The 23750-nt window shown below is 37.1% G+C and overlaps 1 protein-coding gene across 6 annotated transcripts in view; it reads right to left on the reverse strand.

Annotated features, from left to right (window-relative positions):
* Nucleotides 1–508: 508 nt before the first annotated feature.
* Nucleotides 509–23750, reverse strand: part of LOC106178946 (GTPase-activating Rap/Ran-GAP domain-like protein 3) — a 105031-nt gene continuing 81789 nt past the window's right edge. For 5 of the 6 annotated variants that reach the window (XM_087008060.1, XM_087008062.1, XM_013562351.2 and 2 more), the window contains exons 2-27: nucleotides 19067–19136; nucleotides 18661–18744; nucleotides 17135–17219; nucleotides 16363–16481; nucleotides 15828–15892; nucleotides 15310–15400; nucleotides 14444–14519; nucleotides 12561–12659; nucleotides 11891–11994; nucleotides 11603–11714; nucleotides 11016–11061; nucleotides 10696–10802; nucleotides 10364–10479; nucleotides 9009–9191; nucleotides 8421–8484; nucleotides 8062–8109; nucleotides 7427–7525; nucleotides 7167–7277; nucleotides 6123–6286; nucleotides 5694–5846; nucleotides 5300–5366; nucleotides 4796–4876; nucleotides 3799–3917; nucleotides 3444–3546; nucleotides 2885–3111; nucleotides 509–2627 (exon numbers count right to left, since the gene is read on the reverse strand). In XM_087008060.1, coding sequence (XP_086864186.1) covers nucleotides 2508–2627; nucleotides 2885–3111; nucleotides 3444–3546; nucleotides 3799–3917; nucleotides 4796–4876; nucleotides 5300–5366; nucleotides 5694–5846; nucleotides 6123–6286; nucleotides 7167–7277; nucleotides 7427–7525; nucleotides 8062–8109; nucleotides 8421–8484; nucleotides 9009–9191; nucleotides 10364–10479; nucleotides 10696–10802; nucleotides 11016–11061; nucleotides 11603–11714; nucleotides 11891–11994; nucleotides 12561–12659; nucleotides 14444–14519; nucleotides 15310–15400; nucleotides 15828–15892; nucleotides 16363–16481; nucleotides 17135–17219; nucleotides 18661–18744; nucleotides 19067–19136 — 2713 coding nt within the window. In that variant the 3' untranslated portion in view covers nucleotides 509–2507. Of the gene's footprint in view, nucleotides 2628–2884; nucleotides 3112–3443; nucleotides 3547–3798; nucleotides 3918–4795; nucleotides 4877–5299; nucleotides 5367–5693; nucleotides 5847–6122; nucleotides 6287–7166; nucleotides 7278–7426; nucleotides 7526–8061; nucleotides 8110–8420; nucleotides 8485–9008; nucleotides 9192–10363; nucleotides 10480–10695; nucleotides 10803–11015; nucleotides 11062–11602; nucleotides 11715–11890; nucleotides 11995–12560; nucleotides 12660–14443; nucleotides 14520–15309; nucleotides 15401–15827; nucleotides 15893–16362; nucleotides 16482–17134; nucleotides 17220–18660; nucleotides 18745–19066; nucleotides 19137–20690; nucleotides 20849–23750 lie in introns of those variants that run through there. The other variant, XM_087008061.1, reaches the window with a different exon arrangement.

Raw genomic sequence — 23750 nt, forward strand, 5'->3', positions numbered from 1 at the left:
CTCGCTTAGCTTCCTAGGCAACCGCGACCCAACGAACAAAAATTAGATAAAAGCCAGTAACTTTTCCATCCAGGTGCACACATGTGCACATATGAGGGTACATGGCAGACATCTCGATGTTAAAAATAGCAAAATCACACCCAGGTACGTCCACACCCCAAGGTACACTAAAAATTCCGAAGGACCCACATAGATCCATAACAATAGGCTTATTAATACCCGACCGTTCAAGTTCCTACCTCTATTGATATAGGGGCAGATACATAAAAAACGATTTAAAGATTAGAATACCCCTCAGGGACGGCCACACCACAAGTTGCACTAAAATTCGGAGGAGCCGTTTCAAACCCCTAACGATATGTTTATTAATCCCCAAAGATTCAAGTAGGCCATGATGTTTACTCAAGAAATGGTTCACTAAAGCCTAAGACCAGAGTGAAATTTCTTAGCGGACAAACGGCCTTAACAATACGAATGGAATTGATGGAAAACTCATCAACAAGCAGAATTTACTCATATTCAGCTGAATGTTTATTAGATGGCAAAAAACCGCAAAACATTAGCACCATACGTAAGAAAATAGTTTAAAATAATATTACAATAAATAACCACATGTAACAAGAGTGTACAAAAACGTTCGTATCAATTAATCGACACCACGATACTTCTTCAAAATTGCCACTGTATGTGTATTAGGCATGGGACTCTGGCACTACAGTGATATCATATACTGCGGATTGACACATCACGTCACTTGAAGCAGACGCATGAATAATAAAGATATATATTCCATTAGATAAAAAGTGAAAAAATGACAGGCGCCTTGACACGCTGCTGTGCGTTCCAAATGATTGATTCTCTACGGTATAACCAAGATTATTCCACAATGGGGCGAAACAGTCCGTTTCGCAATTGCTTACAAGTGACGTTTTTTTTTCTAAGCGCGTCGATGAGTTTTCGCATTCTAGCTTTTGCATGCCCAATGGCGAATCTCTAATATCCACCGTGCGTTTGCTGTTACTGTTGCAGATGTCCAATGAAGCTAGAACTCAGGATTTTCAATCCAATCATCAACGTTAGCAGTGGAAAACTGTCTGATATTTCACTGTCCCCAGCCTTGCCCAAATCGTGAGTTAATTATTGCAAATGAGAAGCGTATTACAATTGATTTAGAATTGAGACATACTAAATTATCCATCCGTTGCATTAGTGCTTGAGACGAACTGCAAACCTAGTGCATGGTCACCTTACCTCTGGGTACATGTAGGAGCCTGGTTCCAAAATCCTCACCAACACTCCTCAATCACGTAAACTATCTTACATTGTTCCAAATGTGATGTTGAATTGTTCTATGCACTTCCGGTTGCCTAGGTCAGGCAGTATAAATAGATCAAATGAGTTAGCCTTTCTCCAATCTCGCGCTCGAGTTACAAACTATTCTTTATTACTGTCAGAATTGTGTACTGAAACGTTAAATTAATGTTCCAGATGTCCGTCGACTGTGCATTGTCAGATATCTAATACAATAACAAATAATGCGAATTTTGGATACTGTAGTTTCATGTCAAGTATGAAGTTGTCAAATTTCTAACGGACCATACAAATGGCTAAACTAAACCCTCGAATACTGCAGACAAAAGCTACTCCATAGGGGCTTATATGGCAGCGTATAAAAACTCGTGAGATCAAATAGATGCACCATCTAAGAAAACTCCCACGCGTGCCGTCTTCAATACCAGACACACACTCGGCGACCTCGTGGCTCGTGATTCTTGTATACATCAATGTACACGTATGGGATGCTCTACCTCTGCTCGTTACTTAACCAACCTCACGTCTAACTCCGATGCTTGTTGTTATTCCAAACGGACATTGCTATTTATTTATTTTTGTTTGTTCTTTTCCGTTGGATTTTACCTCTGCGTTTGATTGACTGGCTGCTGTTATGTAATACAGGTTAGCCACAATGCAAACATTCTAATTCCAAAATGTATATTCTCAGATAATTGTGTGCAGGCCTTTGATATATGGAATTTTTGTTAATATGCTCCAGACAAACCCCTTAATTGGTATATCCGACACTCTTAAAAGAGCGGCTATTCAAAACATTTGTCTTTTTTTACAAAGGCAACGTTCCTGTGATATACGAGTATGGACTACAACAACAGTGGTCTACAGTGCATTTGTTTGGTGAATGTGCATGTTCTGTGCCTTAGATCTGGGGCTTCGTCCGTCATAAAAATCATGCAGTTTGTTGCATTTGCGCGTGGGCATCGGTGTTTGACCGTGCATTCTTAAAAAAACATAAAGGTGGATTTCTTGCTGCGAGTAAGTTTTTTTCTTTAGTGCTGGTAACTTTCTTTAATTTCTGAAGAGAGGGATCTTTCTTCGGCTTGTTCTTCAATGAGTGAGCATGTCCGTGCATATTCATGCACCAAAATGTGGCTTCAACAACAGCTCGTATTGATTGCACGTCATGGTTAAGGCTGTCAGGATGTTGTCTAGGGTCATACAAACTCACTATCTTCTGAGTCTACTGATATTGAGACCTTCATCGGGCTATGCGGAGGCGGGGAATGGGAAACAATTCCAGAATCTGACCCAGAGGAGTAATGCCGTTCTTTGGGCTAAAACAGAACAAAATAAAACAATAAAAACAAACGAATATTTCGATAAGAAAAGGCGCATTAATACATTTGAACCCGTGCGCGAGCGCGCCCGCACGCGAGAGAGAGAGAGAGAGAGAGAGAGAGAGAGAGAGAGAGGGGAAGGAAAAATGACAGGAACTAATAATATCAAGGACAAAAATATCTGTTTAACCACATGCACGGTAATATCCTCTAAGCAAACATGGCAAACATGGCATTTGGCATAATATACTAACATCTAGCACGTGCATCTGTGATAACGAATCCAGCCTCCGTGTTCTCAAGAGCGGGCTCCTCTTAATTCTTGGACTTCTGGGATGCACAGGCGGCTGGTCATCTTCTGTTGGGACGACGGGAGCTAAGAGAGGCGGCGTGGGATTGGGAGAGGGCGTAGTACAATCTTGAGGTGCCAGGTTCCCCACCAATGAGGTGATAGGTATCTTAAAGATGTTGTACACGCGACCTGGTGGAACAGATGGAAAAATTTACTCTGATCAAATTGAATGGACTTTTAAAAGAAATAAACATACGTTGCATAACTCATTGCAATGTTTTCTGAAAGCAATATTGTCTAGCTTCTACATGAATAAGTTTTGATGAAATGATTTAAGCAAACTTATAATTACTGCGTACATGAAGAGTATAACGCTTCATTCAAGTTTCCGAATACTGACAACGTTGTGCTTTTATATTTTCATAGATACTATGACAGGATTTGACCAATTATACATGTACATATTTTTGCTGCACCGTTCCTGGTCGAATTCAAAGAAATCAAGTCTAAGCTGGGATTACCTATTCCCGGGGAAACTGGCGGGGTATTGTTGTCGCTCTCCTTTTCCTTGCATTTATCAGAGGAATGATAGCCCATTGCTGTCGAGGCAAAGTAAATATCACACTGAAAGGGACAGAAATAAGTATATTACATAATATGAAAATAACAGTGTAAAGGGAAAACTCGTCCTCTTGAAAGTAATATATAAAATCTATGTTAGTTTAAGAGGATTTATTAGGATTAAGACAGCAAAATGATATTAAATTTGAACCCCTTACAAAGATGTTAAAGACACAGCACAATGAACAACGTAAAAAGTAGGATTAATGATCGTAACTTTAAATGATCAAGTTAAGCAGGAATAATTGCACTTACTTTAGAAGTAATCAGTCCTAGTCTTGGGTACGTGACCGTCTGAACTAGACTGCCATTGATAATGAGACGGATCTCCATTGTGTCTGGGGTGAGGGCCAGAATGTATGGGAATGCACATACTGAAAATATATAGTAATGTTATGTGAGGGCCAGAATGTATGGGAATGCACATACTGAAAATATATAGTAATGTTATGTGAGGGCCAGAATGTATGGGAATGCACATACTGAAAATATATAGTAATGTTATATGAGGGCCAGAATGTATGGGAATGCACATACTGAAAATATATAGTAATGTTATGTGAGGGCCAGAATGTATGGGAATGCACATACTGAAAATATATAGTAATGTTATGTGAGGGCCAGAATGTATGGGAATGCACATACTGAAAATATATAGTAATGTTATGTGAGGGCCAGAATGTATGGGAATGCACATACTGAAAATATATAGTAATGTTATGTGAGGGCCAGAATATATGGGAATGCACATACTGAAAATATATAGTAATGTTATATGAGGGCCAGAATGTATGGGAATGCACATACTGAAAATATATAGTAATGTTATGTGAGGGCCAGTATGTATGGGAATGCACATACTGAAAATATATAGTAATGTTATGTGAGGGTCAGAATGTATGGGAATGCACATACTGAAAATATATAGTAATGTTATGTGAGGGCCAGTATGTATGGAATGCACATACTGAAAATATATAGTAATGTTATGTGAGGGCCAGTATGTATGGGAATGCACATACTGAAAATATATAGTAATGTTAAGTGAGGGCCAGAATGTATGGGAATGCACATACTGAAAATATATGGAAATGTTCTGAGATTGCCAGTATGTATGGGAATGCACATACATAAAATATATAGTAATGTTACGTGAGGGCCTGTATATATGGAAAACTATAATAAGTTAGTTTAGTTTGATTTAATAAGTTAGGAACAAGTAGTTTAATGGAAATATATATCAAGTGGTTACCTATTGAGCACGGCTGAGAATTCCACAGAAAATCAAACTCATTGGAGTTATCCTCCGTCAGCTTTTGAAAATGACAGACATCTGGGAAAAAAATTCAACAGGTAAGAGACACTAAAACACTGTCTGTCAGTGTGTTTTTAAACATAATAAGACATAACATTTCTCTGGCAAACATAACATGAAATCATTTTGTAATGTGATTCTAATTACACCGTAGAGTAATATAATATAACATATAACATGTACTCATATACCTCCAATATTAATCGTGTATATTTTTACTGCTTAAAGTGGTGTAATAAGAATAAGTTTATAATGTATGTATATCTGGTTTGGCTTATTGGATTGTATTGGATATTGCTTTGAATTAAATACATCTTCACATGAGGTCCCATCATATGAATAATAATGATGCATTATGTGCCCGATTACATGGCTGTCTAATTTGGTTACATGTATGATGTGCAGAACAAAAAAAAAAAAAAAAAAAAAAAAAAAACTTACGATTGTAACAGAGCAGAAGCTCTGCCTCGGAATCCTCATATATGTCTATTGCTGACACGAGTTTCACCTGGAAATAAAATACTCGTTTTTTATCATTTTCGATATCCAGTTACGAACTTGTCACTAAAAACCCGCCTTGAATGAAAAACACGTGTTTACACAATCTCGCCACAATCTGCATGTCCTGATATTTAAAAGTTCTTTGGCTCAGGGACGCTAGACGTTATCGTAAATAATGAAATATCGAAACTGGCTGACATGACTCAACCCTCATTTGTGTGACTTTCGCCTCCACGGCGTGGTAATCGAGCCTTAACTTTCAGATTTCTGTGCTTGAGGTAACTAAAAATAATAATTATTATTATAAAAAAAACTCCAAATGCTTAGTTCTTACCTTGCTTGCGTCCACATGATGCAAATGCAGTGTGTCACCATTTTTTTCATTGATGAGATCATATTGATGCTTGTAACCAACACATATCTGGTTGTCTCCCCTAGGTCCGTCTATCAACGTGATAAGTTCCGGCGTCTCGTATGACTGCAATTCCTAGATAATAATAATCACAATAAGAAGAAGAAAAAGAAGAAACGGTATCCAGTAAAATTACTATGAACAACAGAAAGCAAACTGGAATTGAAAAACCTTTTTATGATCTAGACGAAATTAAAGACAGTTCTAACAGTTCAAATATAGCGCATGGACAAAGAGGTTGATAAATTTAGCATGTAATCCCTTGACGGTTACCAATGAAAACTAACTTTCTGTCGGCAGTGTACAGCAATCGAAACAGAAGCAATAACAAAGGTTTAAAACCATTCGTACCCTGAGAAACTGAAATCCGTCCACGGTCTCCGTATCATTGCTCACACACCATGCAGACCAGGCGGCGGAATGCTTCCATGACATCACCAACAGACGCTTGCCTATGGCTATAACCATCCGGAGATGACTGCCCCCAGGCCGGCTTAAGGCGTACAGATGGCACCCTGAAGGGAAAAAATGTTTGAGTACGTTGACATTGTATTATTTGGCGTGTATTCCGTTATTTTTAGACCCACTATTTACTATTCCGCACAGATTTCCCCTCCGTTTGGCAAGGAACGTTTTGCATGATGGATCATGACAGCAAATAATTAAGCAGATATCACATGATGCATATGGGAATTTTCATACAAAGCAAATTACTTATTCATATTTTTTCCGGTTAGGTCCACATTGAGTACTAGCTATACATTGCACTACCTAGTATATCCGACATAACCCGCAAGAAAACGCAGTAGATACTCCAGCGCAGTAGACTACTGCAATCATACTGCAAACATGCTTCAAATCTGCTTCGATTTGGGAGCTAATTAGCGTATTTGAAACATGCTTGTATCATGCTGCTAATCTACTGCATTAATGCTCCTCTCTGTACAAACCTATGTACTTTTTGGAGTAGAATTGCAGTAGGCTATACTGCATTTCTACTGCAAATATGCTCCACACCACTACTGCGTTAATGCTTTTTTGCTACTTCGTTACTACTGCATTTTCGTGCGGGAATGTTGCTTCAATATTATGGTATTTCACTTTTATCCCACCTAATAATGTGCAGTATTGAAAACATTTTTGACCAATGTTTGCTGTGGCCATATGAGTATTTTTTGCCTGTCATCGTGGAAAAGGGGCGTCACCGGGATCACACTGTGATGGCTCTATACCAAAAAGAGGCCAGCATCAGCATTTTAATAAATCTGGTAATGTTTCATGCTTCTCTCAAAAATGAAAGATTGGAACATGTTGGGCGATAGCTGTGTGTTTCAAACAAAATGTTTCGATGCATGTCACCATTTATCTCACCATAAATTACATGACATGACTTACCTTTTGATCTCTCAATTTTGTGATCACGTGAATCGAGTTTGGTTCTGACAATACTGTTGGTTCGACCTTCAAAGTCTGCTAGGCGAAAGACGTGTATCTTGGAATCTTTTCCTGTAAAACACAACAGTATATAGACTAAGTGTGTGTGCGTGCACGCGCCCTAGCGTTCAATTGAGTTAATAACACAGATGCTGAAACCCTTTTAAGAAATGACCTGAAACTTGTAAAATTTAGAGTATTAGCTTTAAAAAAGAACGTACCTTTCTCTGGCCGGAAAATGATTAACCCATGAGGCTCTACGACATCAATTTGCTTAATGCTGACCGTTCGATCAAATATAAGCCTTGGAATACAGCCCTCTATAAAAAAATTAGACAATGATGTTAAATCAAGTCAAGTTTTAAAATCAAGAATAAAACAAAAGCGTGTAGCTTTATATATCTGAAATTACATTTCCAAATACTATTATTATTGATGTACAATCTCCCTTAATGCATAAAAAATCATTTGTTGACAACATACCAGTTATATCCCCCAATCTATTTAAAAATTAAGCGATGTCAAAATTACAGGAATACTCCAGCGGGTTACACTCTTTCTGAGTGTCTTTATTAAGGATTTGATTTGCAACCACCGTTCTTACGATCGCGTCATAAAATCGCAATTTTAGTCGTTTAGTCGGTGATCGCAATAAAAAAAACGTGCTCCGGCTCAAAAACAGCAGTTTTGTTTATGAGGCTTGATAACGGAAAATTGATTTTTAGTCCGTCAGCAACGAACGTCGCAACAACCACATCCATTTAACGAATCCAAACTTCTCTACATTAACCTATTTTGCGATAAGATATGCCAAAACAAATAATTAAGGATTGCTAAACTTTTTGGTTCAACTTACCTTCAATAACCATTGTTCCCACTTCCGTTACAATGATGAGTTTGTCACCTGCAACAAAATGGTCCTATCATATGAAGAACACTGACAAAAATGAAGTAACACCATGTATAACAGTCAAAATTCCCATTTCATTCAAATATATAACCAAGTCTAGTGAATTTTAACCACAACTTTGTTTTGTAGGGACATGATTCACATTAATTCAAAGCTACCTTGTTTGAATTCGAAGAGAAATACGATGAAGCACAAGCTTTACGTAATCGACTATTGGAATCATTTTCATGTGTTCGCGTGTAAAATGAAGAATGTTTGTGTCCTTTAAGTGGCAGACTGATTGCTAAGTGTTCGTGTTTACTAACCCCACGAATCCCCACATATGATCTCATTTGGAAAGCTGTGGTAAAAACACTGCGGCTCCCATGGCTGCAAAGAAAGAATAATAACATGACAAAATAAAAAAGATTTTCCAGCCAAACAAAGGATTTGGATACAGAATACAGGCATATTTAAAGGCATTGTATCAAATGGCAGAGACAAACAAAATGAGTCAGTGTTGAGATGATTTGTGGGAATAAAAAGTGCTTGTGTTGGGGGGGGGGGGGGGGGGGGGGCGGGGGGCGCATTTTCAATACTCTAACGGCGAGGACTAAATCATACAAAAGTGAATGTTCTGGCACTGTGGCTTTACCTTCAGCCATTTGGTGTAAATCGCACATTTGTATTAGGCGGCCAAATTGATTGGAGAAGATAACTGTTTTGAAAGGATCCGAAACAAACAAAAACTCCACTGCAAACAGTAATAAGAGTCTGTTATTCGCAGGTACGTGTTACTTTAATGAGGCTCCAACCTGCCAGTAATAAACTCTCTTACATATGAGAGATCGAGAGAAAGAGAGAGAAGGGAGAGAGGGAAAGATCCTTCAAAGATAAAAGATGACAAAAAATACCTCTCTTTTCAACATCCCGGTTGTGATGAGGCTGGTGGGGGCGTCTCCTTTCAGTATAATATTCAGTTTGAGGGCCTGACCAACACGAACGAACTCCAATTTCCGCGCCTCTTCTTTCCGCCGTGACCCATGCTGGTAATCCGGTATGACGTCACTGAATGCTCTGCGGTTCAACATCGTGTTCTGAAATTACAGTGCACGGAATATAGAAATCAGGTTGCTTAAAAGAAAAAAATGCGTACTGACTCGGATCCAACTTACGAACATCCAATTTACGCCTTCGAAGGTATTGAACGAGCAATGTACTTGTATTGGCACATGTATTTGCTACTCATCTTTTTTACTCAGCGGCTGTACATGTACACAAAATGTACGCCAGTTGTACCTTATTTAAAAGATACTATAAAACACCTTATCTTTGATATTTAAAGTAGAGCGCTCTTTTTATGTGGGAACTGGCAACATTAACTGATTACTCTGTATTTTAATATAATATTATCCACGTGCGTTAACCACCCTCCTATTAAATAATCACCCATGGTGATTATTAATCAGCATAACGATGGCTTGATATCTTACTTTTCAAAAGATGTGTATAAATGATACTGTCGCATCGAGTACAAAGTACATGTAGTTCAAATTATATATAACATGTAAACTTTATTAATTTCAAATATATACGTAAATTTTGGCAAAGTTCGTATTCTAAGTCTCATACCGAGGAGCGCTTATGGCACTGATTCATCTGAGTCTCTGCAATCACTGACTACACAGTCAATCAATTTTTAAACGCGTAATACGGTATGGTTATTTGGGGACACAACTTATAATGCGTCATGGCGGACGTTAGTGCTACTGCACTGTACGTGGGCGCAAATCTCCCTCCGTTTGTCTGCGGCTAACCGAAAGAACACAACCAGGCACTCACAATTAACATTTATAGGCTAATTCAGTGCAAGCCATAATGGCTCTTGCATTCCATCGATCGCCATATTATTGCATGGCTTATAGGAGTGCGCAGTATTCAGGTAAAGAGAAGTGACACGCTAAACTTCAATATATAGCCCCAGAGCGCTGGGGGAATATGGAACTCTGAGACACAATAATTGCCACGGTGCTGATACATTATTGCTTAAAAGGACAGAGTTAATCTTATCACTTAGGATAAAGGCCTAAAAACAGCTATGTCTGTTTTTTTGCCATTAGTTGGAGAGATTACCCATGTATGGAACGATCTCACAAAATGCGATTTGATATCGATGTGTGTTCCCAGCTCTCTTTCGTTTTTCTTTTCTTTTCTTTTTTCTTTTCTTTTTTTCAACAAAACCTGTGCCAGTCAGGTCAACATTTCATACCTTGTTGACCTCCACCATGTGATTGTCGTAGGTATTTCTGATCAACATGTCCAGGGTACGCACTCTCTTCTGGGCGAACACCGGCGTACATAGGGCGGCCTTTTCTCCATTTATACCTAGAAAAAACGTCCATAAGTATTTAGCAAGAGCTAGCAGTCTCTCCATTAAGTGCATATGGACGTGTAAACACATGAACAAGACGTTTAAGGAAACGAACGTGTATCAATGTCTTAAGCGCTGCTTTGGATTCAAAATCTTTAATGATTCGAATAATTTCAAAATAATAAAATATTTAAAGTGTTGATAATCGGGACTGAAGGACTTTATCTTACATTTCACTAGCAAAAAGTCCCTGAATTCTGCGTGGTCGGCAAAAACGGCGGGCGTGGGTAGAGGAGGGCCAAATAACGGGACGCTTTCGGCGGAATACACGTTTAACCTGAAAGGAATTATAACAGTTATCACAAAATGTAATCTCTTTTATGTTCTGGAAGATAATTTTTGTCCCTCCTGTTTATGCTTACGTGCCAATTGTTGCATCTCTTTAGGCGATCACAATATACTTATATCAATTTTTTTTAGGAAATATCATTTTTTTTAGGAAATATTATTTTTTTTAGGAAATATATGTGCATTCGTATTGTTAACTTACCTGTATTTATCTGTATCCTTCTCATAAACTACCAATGCGTATATATCTGAGGCAGCAGTTAAGAAAATTTCACTAGTAAAGTATTTTTCACATCTTTTGGATGTATTCAATATTCGAATGGCTACATTTTCGAAAATCTTGTAAATGCTTTAAAATACTGAGAAATATGCATTCCGAAACTAGAGATCTATTTTTCTGGGCTGTATAAATGACCTACCGGTACACCTAAGTCCCATTATTCCATTATTTCTACACTGAATTATAAATATTATTCAAACACGACAATCGTTTATCTTCTGAAACACTCAACAAATCTATGTATTGTTTAAATGGAATATATTTTCATTGCCCAATAACAATATTCCAGAATGTGATCAATTATTATACCCCAAAGCCCATAGTTACTTCGTCATAAATTGATTGGGGGGGGGGGGGGGTCCTTACCCCGGGGTCCATTAGTCCCGGTCTCCCCTATGGGTTTAACTGTCGAAGACATTGCAAGAATACTTAGCCAACTGACAGACACCAAGGCACATAACAAATTAAACTTTTTAAGGTGTTGTTTTATCGTGTAATTTAAAGGATACGAGTGAAGTGTGTCTTCATCATAGAAGGCCTAAATGACGGTTGCTGGTCCGAGTTCATTTCCACATAGATTATATTGACTATGTCATTGCCTATATGGCGTTTTCTCTCCACCTGAAAAGAAAGCAAGCATTCTTGTTGGTGGTGGCTGAAGCTGGTCAATCGGTTATACATGTAGTGTGCCGTGATGTGTTTTAAGCAAGAGAGCTGAGGCCCACTTGTGGGTTATAGTGGCTGGGAGTATAACTTTGTTCAAGATCAGCCACCTCCCAACAATCATCTGTACGTACCTGTTGTTTATTGTCCGTGGAGTATGGTAACAGAGAGGAGACATGGAACATTATTTCGTGTCCCTCGTACACGGTATAGACGGAATCATCACCTGTGCTATTACCTGGAATACATCAATCAAAATTGTATAACATACAGCACGTAATGTGATACAAGTATATTATATATACATGCTTATTTGGTTTTGTAAATAGATTTGTAATCCTTGTACTCTGAACCCCAGATATTACTCGTCTGTGATGCTAAATAAACGGACTCCAATTAGTCGATCTTGTAAATCGAGAGTACGGTAGGCCATTTGTACCAGTATTTTTAAATTAAAAAAATTTATATTTAAAAATGGATAATGATGTCTGTGATAGGTGTCAGTACTCGTTTTACTGAGGATCTGAAGGCTTGATAAATATGAATAACTCTGATATTTATCATTCCTTTTCTACAGGATGACTAACAATATTCACTCATCTTTAGGTTTTATTTTTGTTTTGTTCCCATATATATGTACATATACAAGGTAATTATCTGTACAGTAATGGTTTCCCCTCTCTCTCTCTCTCTCTCTCTCTCTCTCTCTCAAACACACACACACACACACATACACACACACACACACACCAGTCTAGAATATGAGAATATATTTTCATGGAGTATACAAAACTTTAAGGTTACTTTTCACATCCAGTCCTCCTTTGAAGCGATCCCAGCCTTTCAGTTTTATTCTATCTCCTAGAAGATGGATGAACTTGTCAAAAGAGGAGCTGCCCTTTTCTGAAAATAAAATAAAGCAGAACAAAATAAAAATATAGCAAAACGTATATTTCACTTGACACTCACCTGTATGGCATTTAATGCTGCCCTACTATTAAGGACGAATGCACTTAGTAAATCCAAGCCACATAATTTTAAGACCGTGCACAACATATCGATTCTAAAGATTAATAGAGACAATTTTAGACACCTTTTCACAATGAGTGCCGAAATTCAGCGATCGGTACGTGTTGAGAGATTGGCAGTTTAAAAGCCTGACCAAAAGTACAAGGGGGTTCAACTTCCTAGACAGAAGTACATGTATACGTTCAGACGATTGATAATTCTGGTACTTTGTCTTTCTTCCACACAGTACACTAAACTCCATTGTTCGTGTTGTAAAGGATACATCTTTACGGAAACCCCACATTCAACACGGTTATTAATCAAATTTATTTCTTCTTGTTCGTGCGTCAGTGGTCACAGAGGGCGTTACGTGTTAGCCACAGTAAGGCGTAAGATAGAAGTGTGAGCCCACAAAAATACGAACGGCTTCCGGTGAGCGTTGATCAGAAATGTCACCTTTTATAAACATCCAGCAACTTTGAAAGTGATTGTACAGATCACTCAGTCAATAGTTAATAACCAACCAGCCTCAAACCCCTACGCACAATTACGTTAAATTACCCAAATTCAGGAAAAATGCACAATAGAGCGCAGTAACTGTGTGCCGACATCAACCACTTTATGTAAATCGGGCTAAATGTATTTTCAAATCCCAGTAAAGCCGACTGGTGCCATGTTAAAAAAGTTATTATCTCGAAATTTCGAGGTATTATTTTGAAATTTGGACAAAAAATATATATTTACTCGAAATTTCGAGGTAGTAGCGCGAAATTTGGACAAAAAATTATTATTTTGAAATTTCGAGATAATTGTTTAACATGGCATTAGTCGGCTACCGTAGATTTATCTTGGTTCAACACAAACTAACATTTGTAAGCAAAATATCAGGCCTTATCAACATCTACATTCCTTATCAAAACATCACTCTCCCGCAAATTTTATGCAAATTTGCAAGAAGGAATTTCATTTTCTTGCAAATTTGCTGTAGATTTGCAAGAATTCATATAAAGACTCTCGTGCAAACCTGCCGCAAAATATACTGTAGATGTTCATGCAAACTTGTAGCAAACTAGCTGCAACACATATTTTCTCGCAAACTCCGTCAAACCCTTGCTGCGAACTTTTAGCTTTCAGCAAACTTAATGCATTTTTGCTGCAAACTTTTCATTTTACCCAGGGGTGCCACGGTTAAGGTTGACGCTAACTTTGGACTTATATAATTTAGCTAAACCAGTCCTTGTACCAAGTAAAGTATAATGGATCTGCATTGTGTTCGCTGCGAAAGCCGGAGTTTTCACACGCATCACTGAAAGCGGATCCGATGGTATTCTGTGTGCTTTTTAGAACTACAAAGGATCACGCAGACTGAGGTTAGGCGCTGATGACAGCTGCACCATTAATCCAGGGACATTGACTGCCGGGGCTTCACCCCTAGAATTCTGAGAAATAATTTCAAGGGATCGTTACTAGGAATTAGCCTATTTTTCTCCCAGTTGAACAGAGGTCTCTCAGAAGTTCATTGTACTTTCCCTCCAGTTAGCGTCTAGACGTCTAAGAGAATACCACAAAGGGTAAAATAACCTGCTCGCGTCTACAGTATAAGTCTTTAACAGCCTAGCTCCAAAACACTTTTCTCAGCCTACGATCCGTACTTCATGTAACTTCAATATATAACTTACCATTTCCGTACATCTCATCGTCCGATATCTGCCCTTCTATACAGTACGTTACTCCAAACTTGAAATTCACAGACCCCTGGAATAAAAACACGTGAAATGTTCAAATTTTTTTCCATATTGTGAGTGAAAGTTGAGTCTTATAACGAAACGGCAACTAGGAGCTATTGTGATATACATATAGGCCTACATGCGCAATGTACATGTATATGTATCATCAAAGAAGGCTACCGGGTACATGCACATTAGTTCTAAATGGTAAAAACTAATGCTACTAATACCCCAAATGCAAGTCAGGTTACTTTCATGTTTGGAAGCTGTAGTCTAACAATTTCAATTTAATATTCCCATGGACAAACTCGAATCCTTGATTCACCCAAAGCCGCCTTTTGATTAAAACATATCCGATTCTTTTTGCAATGAAGTTAGAGAAGGGTATTCCGCTAACTTTGGTATAAACACCGGTACCTTAAATTATATTTCCCAAACCTAGGCGCGTGTTAGTTTTGAACTTCACGTTAACTCTAACACAATTACTACAAGTACACTTTGGCAGTCCATTGATAAGGGACTGTGTACACCCCGGTACTCTTAAGTTAAAACTCCAAAGGTGTATTTTACTTTAACTGTTGCGAGACCATGTGCATATTGGTACTTTGACTAGTGCGCTTGCTCTCTAGTAGCCAGTTCATTTTATGTGTATAAGAAACAATGCATCACAAGTAGAAATGCCGTTTAGAATTGTGGTTTGTTGGTCCTGGTTCCCAGATACAATATATGCAAAATAATCGTTTGTAAATCACAGGCGATGTATATTAACTGTATGTAATGTTAGCCTGTAAGGGAGGCTAAATTAAATATTCGCGTACCTCTTGTTCCTCAAGTACCAGGAGTTCTTTCTGCACTTCTGCATTATATATTTCCCTGGGTCCTTTTTCTACCTTCGGCATGTCAAAATGTCTGAATGACGAAAAAAAAAAACGAACCTTTAGTTTAGACCATTTTTTCTCTAAATGAATAAAAACTCTTTGTCTTTTATACAAATCAGTCAATTTAATTTTCTTGCAACAAGACTTTGTATAATTTAATACTTGAAATCTGGTTATAATATATATATATATATATATATATATATATATATATATATATATATATATATATATATATATATATATATTGTGTGTGTATGTGTGTGTCCTTTTTTAGTTTGTTTATTTGTATCCAATAAAGAATACGTCCGCATAAATTTTTCCATGGGTTCTGTTTTATCTCAAGAAATGGCATTTGACACAAAGTCAATATGTTTAAAAGGCAAACATCTCCTTAATTAAAAGTGCATATGATACTTTGTCAAATACAAAAGTTTGTTAAATCGTTTGGTACTAACCCTAAAATACCCTTGACAGTCTTTGGTTTTGTAGGGTCGTATGGAAGGCAAATCTTCCGCGCGCCCTACAGGAAAAAAAGAAAAATCGATATCGTAACATCAACTCCCATTGCTAATGCTGGAATCTCGGATGGGAAGGAATGGAGAATAGCACGAATGGGGAAGGTAGAGTGTCATGTTCAGCAGCGTGAGAGGACAAAAGTGAACCAATCCAAGTGAAAAATTATCGTCGAGTCGCTGTCTTTGTCAGAGTCACTGAATGTTGAGAATGTTGCTGACATTATATAAGACTGAAATGTGGATCAAATTGAAAGAGCGGTGAATAACCTCTATTACGAACAATACATTCAGATACATATATGTGACAATTATAAAATTATATTCATTTCATACAGGTATACGACATGTTGGTTTGGAAAGGAAGGGGACTGTTTCGAAATGTTATTTTGCAGGCGCGCGCGCACACACACTAGATCAATTAATGCTTGTTTATCATGGATAAATATATATTTTGGACAATATCATGATACTGTACCTGTTTCCTCCACAGTATTGCTCTGTATTGCGGCACATTGTGGTTGTTTGCATCCGTCACCACTACTGAGAGAATGAACGGTTCTTTGTCTGCGTCAAGACCTACATAGTTTTGATGCACTAAAATACAATAAGCAAATTGTGTAATTAAACAATCAATCAAAACATTGATAGACAGACAGACAGACAGATCGACAGATAACTAGATAGCAACATAAAATAAATAAATTGATACCTTTTTCAAAATTAAACCTGCTGTATTTTTAAAACTTAAAAGTTTAGCTTTCTGAGTTTCAGCAGCGACATTAGCCATATCGCGTAAACGTGTATCCGCTCACTTAAGGAAATACACAAGGGCTTGAAGTGTCTCTTAAGTGGTCTATTAACCCGTTTAAGAGTCGTGCTAATGTCACGCTCAACCATGAATAACTAGCTTTATTTCATTCATTTGTTTATTATAGCGTCATACGTTACAGCACTTTAGTGATTAAGGAATTATATCCATTCATTAGGAAGGAAACTGAGTATGCGCAGACGACCGCAGTATAACTATTTCTATTGGTGTGATATAAAGTCACTGTACATAAATATAACATGTTAACAAGCGACATGTTTTTTATATTACATTATAGGATTTATATCGTATGTTGATAAATTTTAATCTACTTATCTCAATTGTCATACTGTTGTATTCTGTCCTGTTGCATGTCTTGGTTCCATTTCTATTGGTTCCTTTCAGACGTTAATATTTTAAAAGGGTTTCTTTCACTTACTTTTCCCAAGAAAATACTTGAAGTACCATCTGGTCTGGTATTCTGGGTTTTCCACATGGACAGGACTCCCAAGCGGGCTCGGAAACTGGCAATAATTAAAATAAAATAAGATAAAATAAAGTAAAATAAACTAATTTTTAAGAAGACTGTTTTTTTTTCAAAATTAAAAAGCAAAACAACAGTTCATTTGAAACCTGTCAAAACTGATACTTTATTGAATGAACAATCATAATATTGGGTATACAAAATGAATACAATTGAAAGATTAAAAAAAAACATGATCAACCTGCTTGAAGACTAAAAACAGTTTATGTGCAATGTATCTCCCAAAGAACCAGGTGAGCATAGTTACCAAAACAGTGTGAAAGGTTTTTAAAATAAAGCATGATGTGTCTTAGAATAAGATCATGGTATATAGAGTTGGGCTGGTAATGAGACAAATTCCTGTGAAAAACGGTGGGAGACATAATGCGGTCCGTGTAGTCACGACGTGATAATTGAAAACACAATTAAACCACAGTTTGGACGCCACGCACTCTCTAAAAGGCTTCTTAAGTAAGATCTTAAGTAAGACACCGACTGCAAAGGAAGCACAAAAAGGTTAAAACGGTACATGTAAATTGCCCATGTAATCTTTTTTACCGATGATTACACACTTGGCGTTTTATTTTCACACAATCGAGAGAGTCCGCAGGTGGGCGCACGCGTGACGTCATTGGCCTTTTTTTCAAAGACGTGCCAATGTACGATGAGACGGTTTATTCAACCCACGTAAGTCACACCGTACAGATAGGTTCAACGTATTTAGACAACAGTCCATAATTCACCAAACTTAAAATGGAATTCTGGTATTAGAGTAAAATAGGGTAAGTACCATTGTGTATTTCGATGCAGAGTGGAGATTATACATATACAAAGACAAAATTTTGGTCTGAGATTGAAAAAAGCACTTCTTTTTGGCCTTGAAACTATCGCAAAAAATGTATATTATATGAATGTACTAACGTCATATTCGTATGTCCATGTCAGGTTAGCCGGAATAAGCGACACAATGCAATGCAAGTATCCCACATATACTTCCATTATATACATACAAATCACCGAATCAAGAGTTGCTTCCATATACTGCATAGCAACGATATATCGACTATTAAGTATGTTTATGATGTGTTTTATGTGAGTGGATCTGTACATGTTCTAGTACCTTTTAATTGCACAGAAGACGTACGTATGTGAGTATTATCGATTTCGGTCTTGTGTTTCTTTCATATATGTAGAAAGAATGGGTTTGGCTGGTTGCGGAGTTAACATGGAAATAACCGAGTTCTTCTCTAAACAGTTTTACATACACAAGCAAACAGAAGCACCCATGCCACTACATACTATAGAATTGTAATAATTATAATACAACCTATTTATAATTATAATACAGGAACTGTTATAGAAGTCTGATATCTACAACATGTAGTATAAACGAACAACAGCGCTTACACATGACGTCAATTATTTTCTAATCTAAAGCTTACCTCATCGTGTTCAAACTCCCCAGTCTCAATTCTGAATCTTCCCGCGGCAGTGTGGATGGTCCCTTCACTTTCACTTGAGGTGAGCTAAAATTATGAACAAAACTTATATGTACTTTCTTTGGGAATGGGGATTCAGAACGATTATTGAGAGAATGTAAACAAGTAAATGTATAAGTCATTTCGCAGCGGTGCATCGTTACGTGTGGTGCTAAGATTGACTTGATCCGTGTGATTATTGTCTAAGACAACGCCAGAGGCTTAATGGAACCGTTCTAAGGATAAAGTTGAGAGAGAGATACTTACTTACTTACAGAAATGAAGGCAATACCTTAGCTGTCTTAGAAAAAAAAACTGCAAGTGTTTATACGAGAGAGAGAGAAAGAGAGAGAGAAAGCGAGAGACTTACTAGTTCTACTGATCCATAATGTTTTCTACTGAACATGCCCCGCCTGGCGGCCAAATCCGAAGCAGGAGAACTGAAATGAAAATAAATCACTTACTTACGATCTAACACATGTAACAATATTCACAAAGAATACTTCAAACGCACATCACCTGTCTGATATACATATATTTGTATTTATCTGTATAATAAATATAGTGCAACTTAAAACGCACTCAAGTACTTTAGCCCATTACCGTTGAATCAACAAAGGTAAACATTAAAAGATGAGGTTAAGAACCTTGGAGTAATTTTTGATAATAGGTGCGATATGGCTGCCGACATCAGCAAAAAATGCAAAGCCGCTTTCTATGGTCTTAAAAAAATTTCCAAACTATCCCACATCCTTGATAAAAGTCAAATGGAGAGGCTTGTCCATGCCTTTATAACTTCACATCTTGACTACGGAAACAGTCTACTGTATGGTCTTCCTACCTATCAAATTGAAAAATTGCAATCTGTCCAAAATGCTGCAGCACGACTACTGACCAAAATCCCTCTCAGATCAAACATTTCACCCATTTTATTCGAACTACATTGGCTTCCTGTACGACAGAGAATTGTTTTTAAATTACTGTTGTTTGTTTTTAAATTCACTAGAGGTGAATGCCCCTCATATTTTAACTCGATGCTACATCCAAGTACACCCAGTCTCACCAGGTCTACCAGATCCACCTCCACTCCTTGTTTTATCAGAAATGATAATAAAAAAACAACCAAAACCTACGGCCACAGGGCATTTTCAATTTCAGCACCAATTTTATGGAATCAATTACCCTCACACATTCGGACTATTGACAGTGTTGAGGTTTTTAAAAAAGATTTAAAAACATTCTTATTTGCACAGTATTTTAATTAATATTTTCTCATTTTATCAAAAAAAAAAGTTTTATTGTTCAGACCATTACTATTTTAACCAGTTTTAATTTTTTTTTTTTTTTTTTTTTTTTTTTTTTTTTTTTTTTTTACCTTAGCTTTTATTATATATATAATAAGTTGTAATCCTAATAGTTTTACCTGTAAACAGCACTGAGACGCTAGTGTAGTGCGGTTTTAAGAAATAAATATTATTATTATTATTATTATTATTAAACTGCAAATATAATTTAATTTATGCTACTTAACAATTGAAATATCCAAATATTAAGTACTCAAACAACCCGCCTCTAATTAATATTCATCATAATGTGAGAATGCTCAGGAAGACATTTAGATGAAAGTTATACCTATGTGGGATAATTTTGCGAAGGCCATGTAGACCTAATTTACATTATGTCGTATCTGGTTATATAAGTTAAGTTTTTTTCCTACATCAGAACACAATAATCTTTTTCTTCTCCCTATGCTTGGCTAGATCACGTAACAAATTCACAAATGCTAAATAACAACACGAAACACATATATGGCGAAAAAGTAGATCGTTCCTTAAGAGATTAAATCTTTCTCACTCACAAGGTATTCCATTCAACATACATGTATTTACACAAAACACACCGAACTGTTATCTCATCGTAGAAATATATTACGTTACTATCACAGAGCCAAACTTAGCAAAAATACAGCAACATTCTGCGAACGGTTTGGCTACCTTTGTGTTCGCAATAGTGGGTACTTCGTATTTCCGAGCAAGTTCTTTTCCAAAGAATTGTGCTTTGACCTGTGAAAAAGTAATCTCCTCGCCGTTACATTGACCGGCGTAGACACAGAAAACGTCCTTCGAATCGGTTCCATGTTTGCTCTATGTTCATCCACGTAGAATAAGAACACTCGTGCGCCTTGGTATTTGAAATGGCATCAACGAAGGTACACAGACCATGTTTATAATCCGTTAGATAATACCGTTTTCTTATTTTAATCTAATAACGTCATGAATGGCGAACGGTGTAGGAGTTCCCAACCCACGTCCCCCACACCAGTGTTCGCGTAAGTGGTCAATAGGGTGAAAGCGATCACCTTTTCGTCCTCACTCGATAACTAGTTCCTTCCCACCTTGACCAATGCTGCAGGTATATACTTCTTATCGATTCCTTGTTCACAAGTAAGTGACTCTGCTCACCGTAGCCTTAACATTCTGCCACGGCTGTCTCCTTGGCAACGTCTCTTAATTCCATAAGAATCTACCTCAATCAGCACCTCCATATATAACTATAAAGACACCTACTTTAGCAGATCTTAAAAAGGCTTCCAGGTAAAGATACGCAATACCTTGTAAGAAATGGCACTGCAACAAAAACAAGGAGCTTTTTTCTTCTTTTTCGTCTTTAATGATCGCTTTATGGCTACAGGCATGTCTTATAGGGATTGTACGGTGAAAATTGAAACATGGGAGGGACCTGGCATGACAACAATACAGACAACGAATAATCCATGGAATACATAGCTGATGCAAAATGTGCATAAATTAAAATGAGATGTATAAATTTGTGTATAAAGACTTATGCCTCACACACAAAGACACACAAGCAAACACGAAACCTTAAGTAATTTTTTCTCAATTCTCTGTAATTTCCGGCGAACTTCCATCTCCTGCGACTCCCGAGCGTGGCTATTACATCCTCGTGCTGTCTCCAAATATCAATTATGGATTAAGCCCTTTAAAACATCATTAGTTAAGGACGCCGCCTCAGATTTTTTTTTCATTCTCAAGAGACTGTGCGGAGTGTCTCCACTGTGTGAATCAGAAATAACCATTGGGCAAATTGAGGTATATAGAAAACAGACCCTTCGGACTACACTGTGTTGTTCTTCCATGTCTACAACAATCAAAGGTATATTGTCCCCGTTTCAAAATCATATTTTTATGTCAAAATACAAAGCTACATGCACTTATCATTCCACAATTCCGACCTTAAAAAACGATAAAATTCCACAATATAAAAGTGCCGGATGTCGATATTTTCTTTAAAAATGTACAAACAGAAATGGCGATCTAAGTAGCTGGTCGGTCATTTAGAACTAAATCATTCAACTTTAGATGGTATAAAATCAATCAAATCCAAATGCAAGGACGTAAAGGTCGAGTAATGATTCGCAAGTAGGAGAAAATTGCTTTTTTTTTTGGACTAAAATCCGATTTAAAACGAAAATCCTGGGGATGACACCTATAAATGATTTCAAACAAACACGATCACTTAAGCAGCACTAACTTATCGCATTTTCTTACCGCAGATACTGACGCTGTTATTGCTCGGTTTTTCTGACAGTGTCTTTGACGAATTGAATGTCTCCCTTATTTCTTTTTATTTTTCAATAATACACTGTATCAAAAGGGAATCAAATCTCAATCTTAGCAAAATGATTGTATTGCTCAAGGAACTATGGCGAGTGGATTGATTCATGTACGTATCTAACGGGGTTGACCCGCTGTGGCGATCGATTATTTCAGGGGGAAATAAGGACAATGGGGATTTTTTTCTGGAACGAGGACAGTAAATTACATTTATGCATACGTCAAGGCGCAATTGCAAATTATGCGTTCACTTGTTATGGAATGAGATCGACTAAACTAATTGATACCCGCAAATTACCATCATTCATTATAATTAAATTCCTTATTGGCATGACATTCTTGTTTAGATTATTATTGCCATGCTATGGTATGCATCTAAATAAATGTACATGTAGGCCTATATTCCGAAACCTCTGTACCAAACATTGTACAACTGACGATGCAAGCTTTTGTTTGGTGATGTTTATATATAAATAAATTATCATAACGATGCATCTATGAAGATCTAATTTCAAGATGAAATATCTTTATAGTAGGTATTCAAAGATGCATCATTATGGTAACTGAATAATTTCTTAAAGCCATATACGGTGATTTAATGTGAATTTTGATGTGATGTTTGAAACGATGCAAATAATAAAAAACCTCACCCAAACAGTCAATTTATACCTGTCCGTGCCCGAGTCTGTTTTAGAGCTTAGGGGTTAATCAAATCAAACATGTTTTGTATAATCATACCAGAAATTAGATTTCAATACAATCAATTAGCCGGTAATTAACATCTGTAGACTAACTTAACTCAAAGTACCCTTTCGCGTTCGTCATTAAAACGGCTTTCGACCTCGGTGGCAGCATGACCTTGACATCTCACACTGCCTAATTGAATCATAAATCGCGCCCCTTTCACACAATAACTGCTATTTTGTTACAGGAAATTTCAACATTCACATTTCGCATTTTATCACATTCATGAAGATTTTCGGAATCAAAGCAATGCATTCGACGATTGGTATTGAAACTATTTCGTTTTAAAGTCAAAGCAAGCGTGTAAGACAAACACAAATGGTATAAAAGATCATAATACTAATACAAAACAAAAATTGTGGCCTATAACGGTTCAGCTAATAGTTATGAATGGCGGTACTGTTGCGTAGGAATGAAAAATTGCTGGTGGCCTTTACGTCCTTTTTTAGCCACAAGGCGTCTTGAGCATCCTGTCCAGAAACGATGGCGGCCATTGAGAGTATCTGCAAATAAATTGCTAGAACGGTTTTGATTCATCGTGGACCATTAACGCCGAGGTGATAAATTGTTCCAGAACAGATCCAAGATCTTATATAAAAAGTGTAGTAGTTAGTTTTAACTACTCTTAGACTGCTCTTTTTAATACTTGCTATACGCACGGATCCAATGGTCATA

The sequence above is a fragment of the Lingula anatina genome, chromosome 3 (assembly GCF_051362555.1).
Source record: "Lingula anatina isolate TDL-2025a chromosome 3, LinAna3.0, whole genome shotgun sequence".
NCBI classification, from domain to species: Eukaryota; Metazoa; Brachiopoda; class Lingulata; order Lingulida; family Lingulidae; genus Lingula; species Lingula anatina.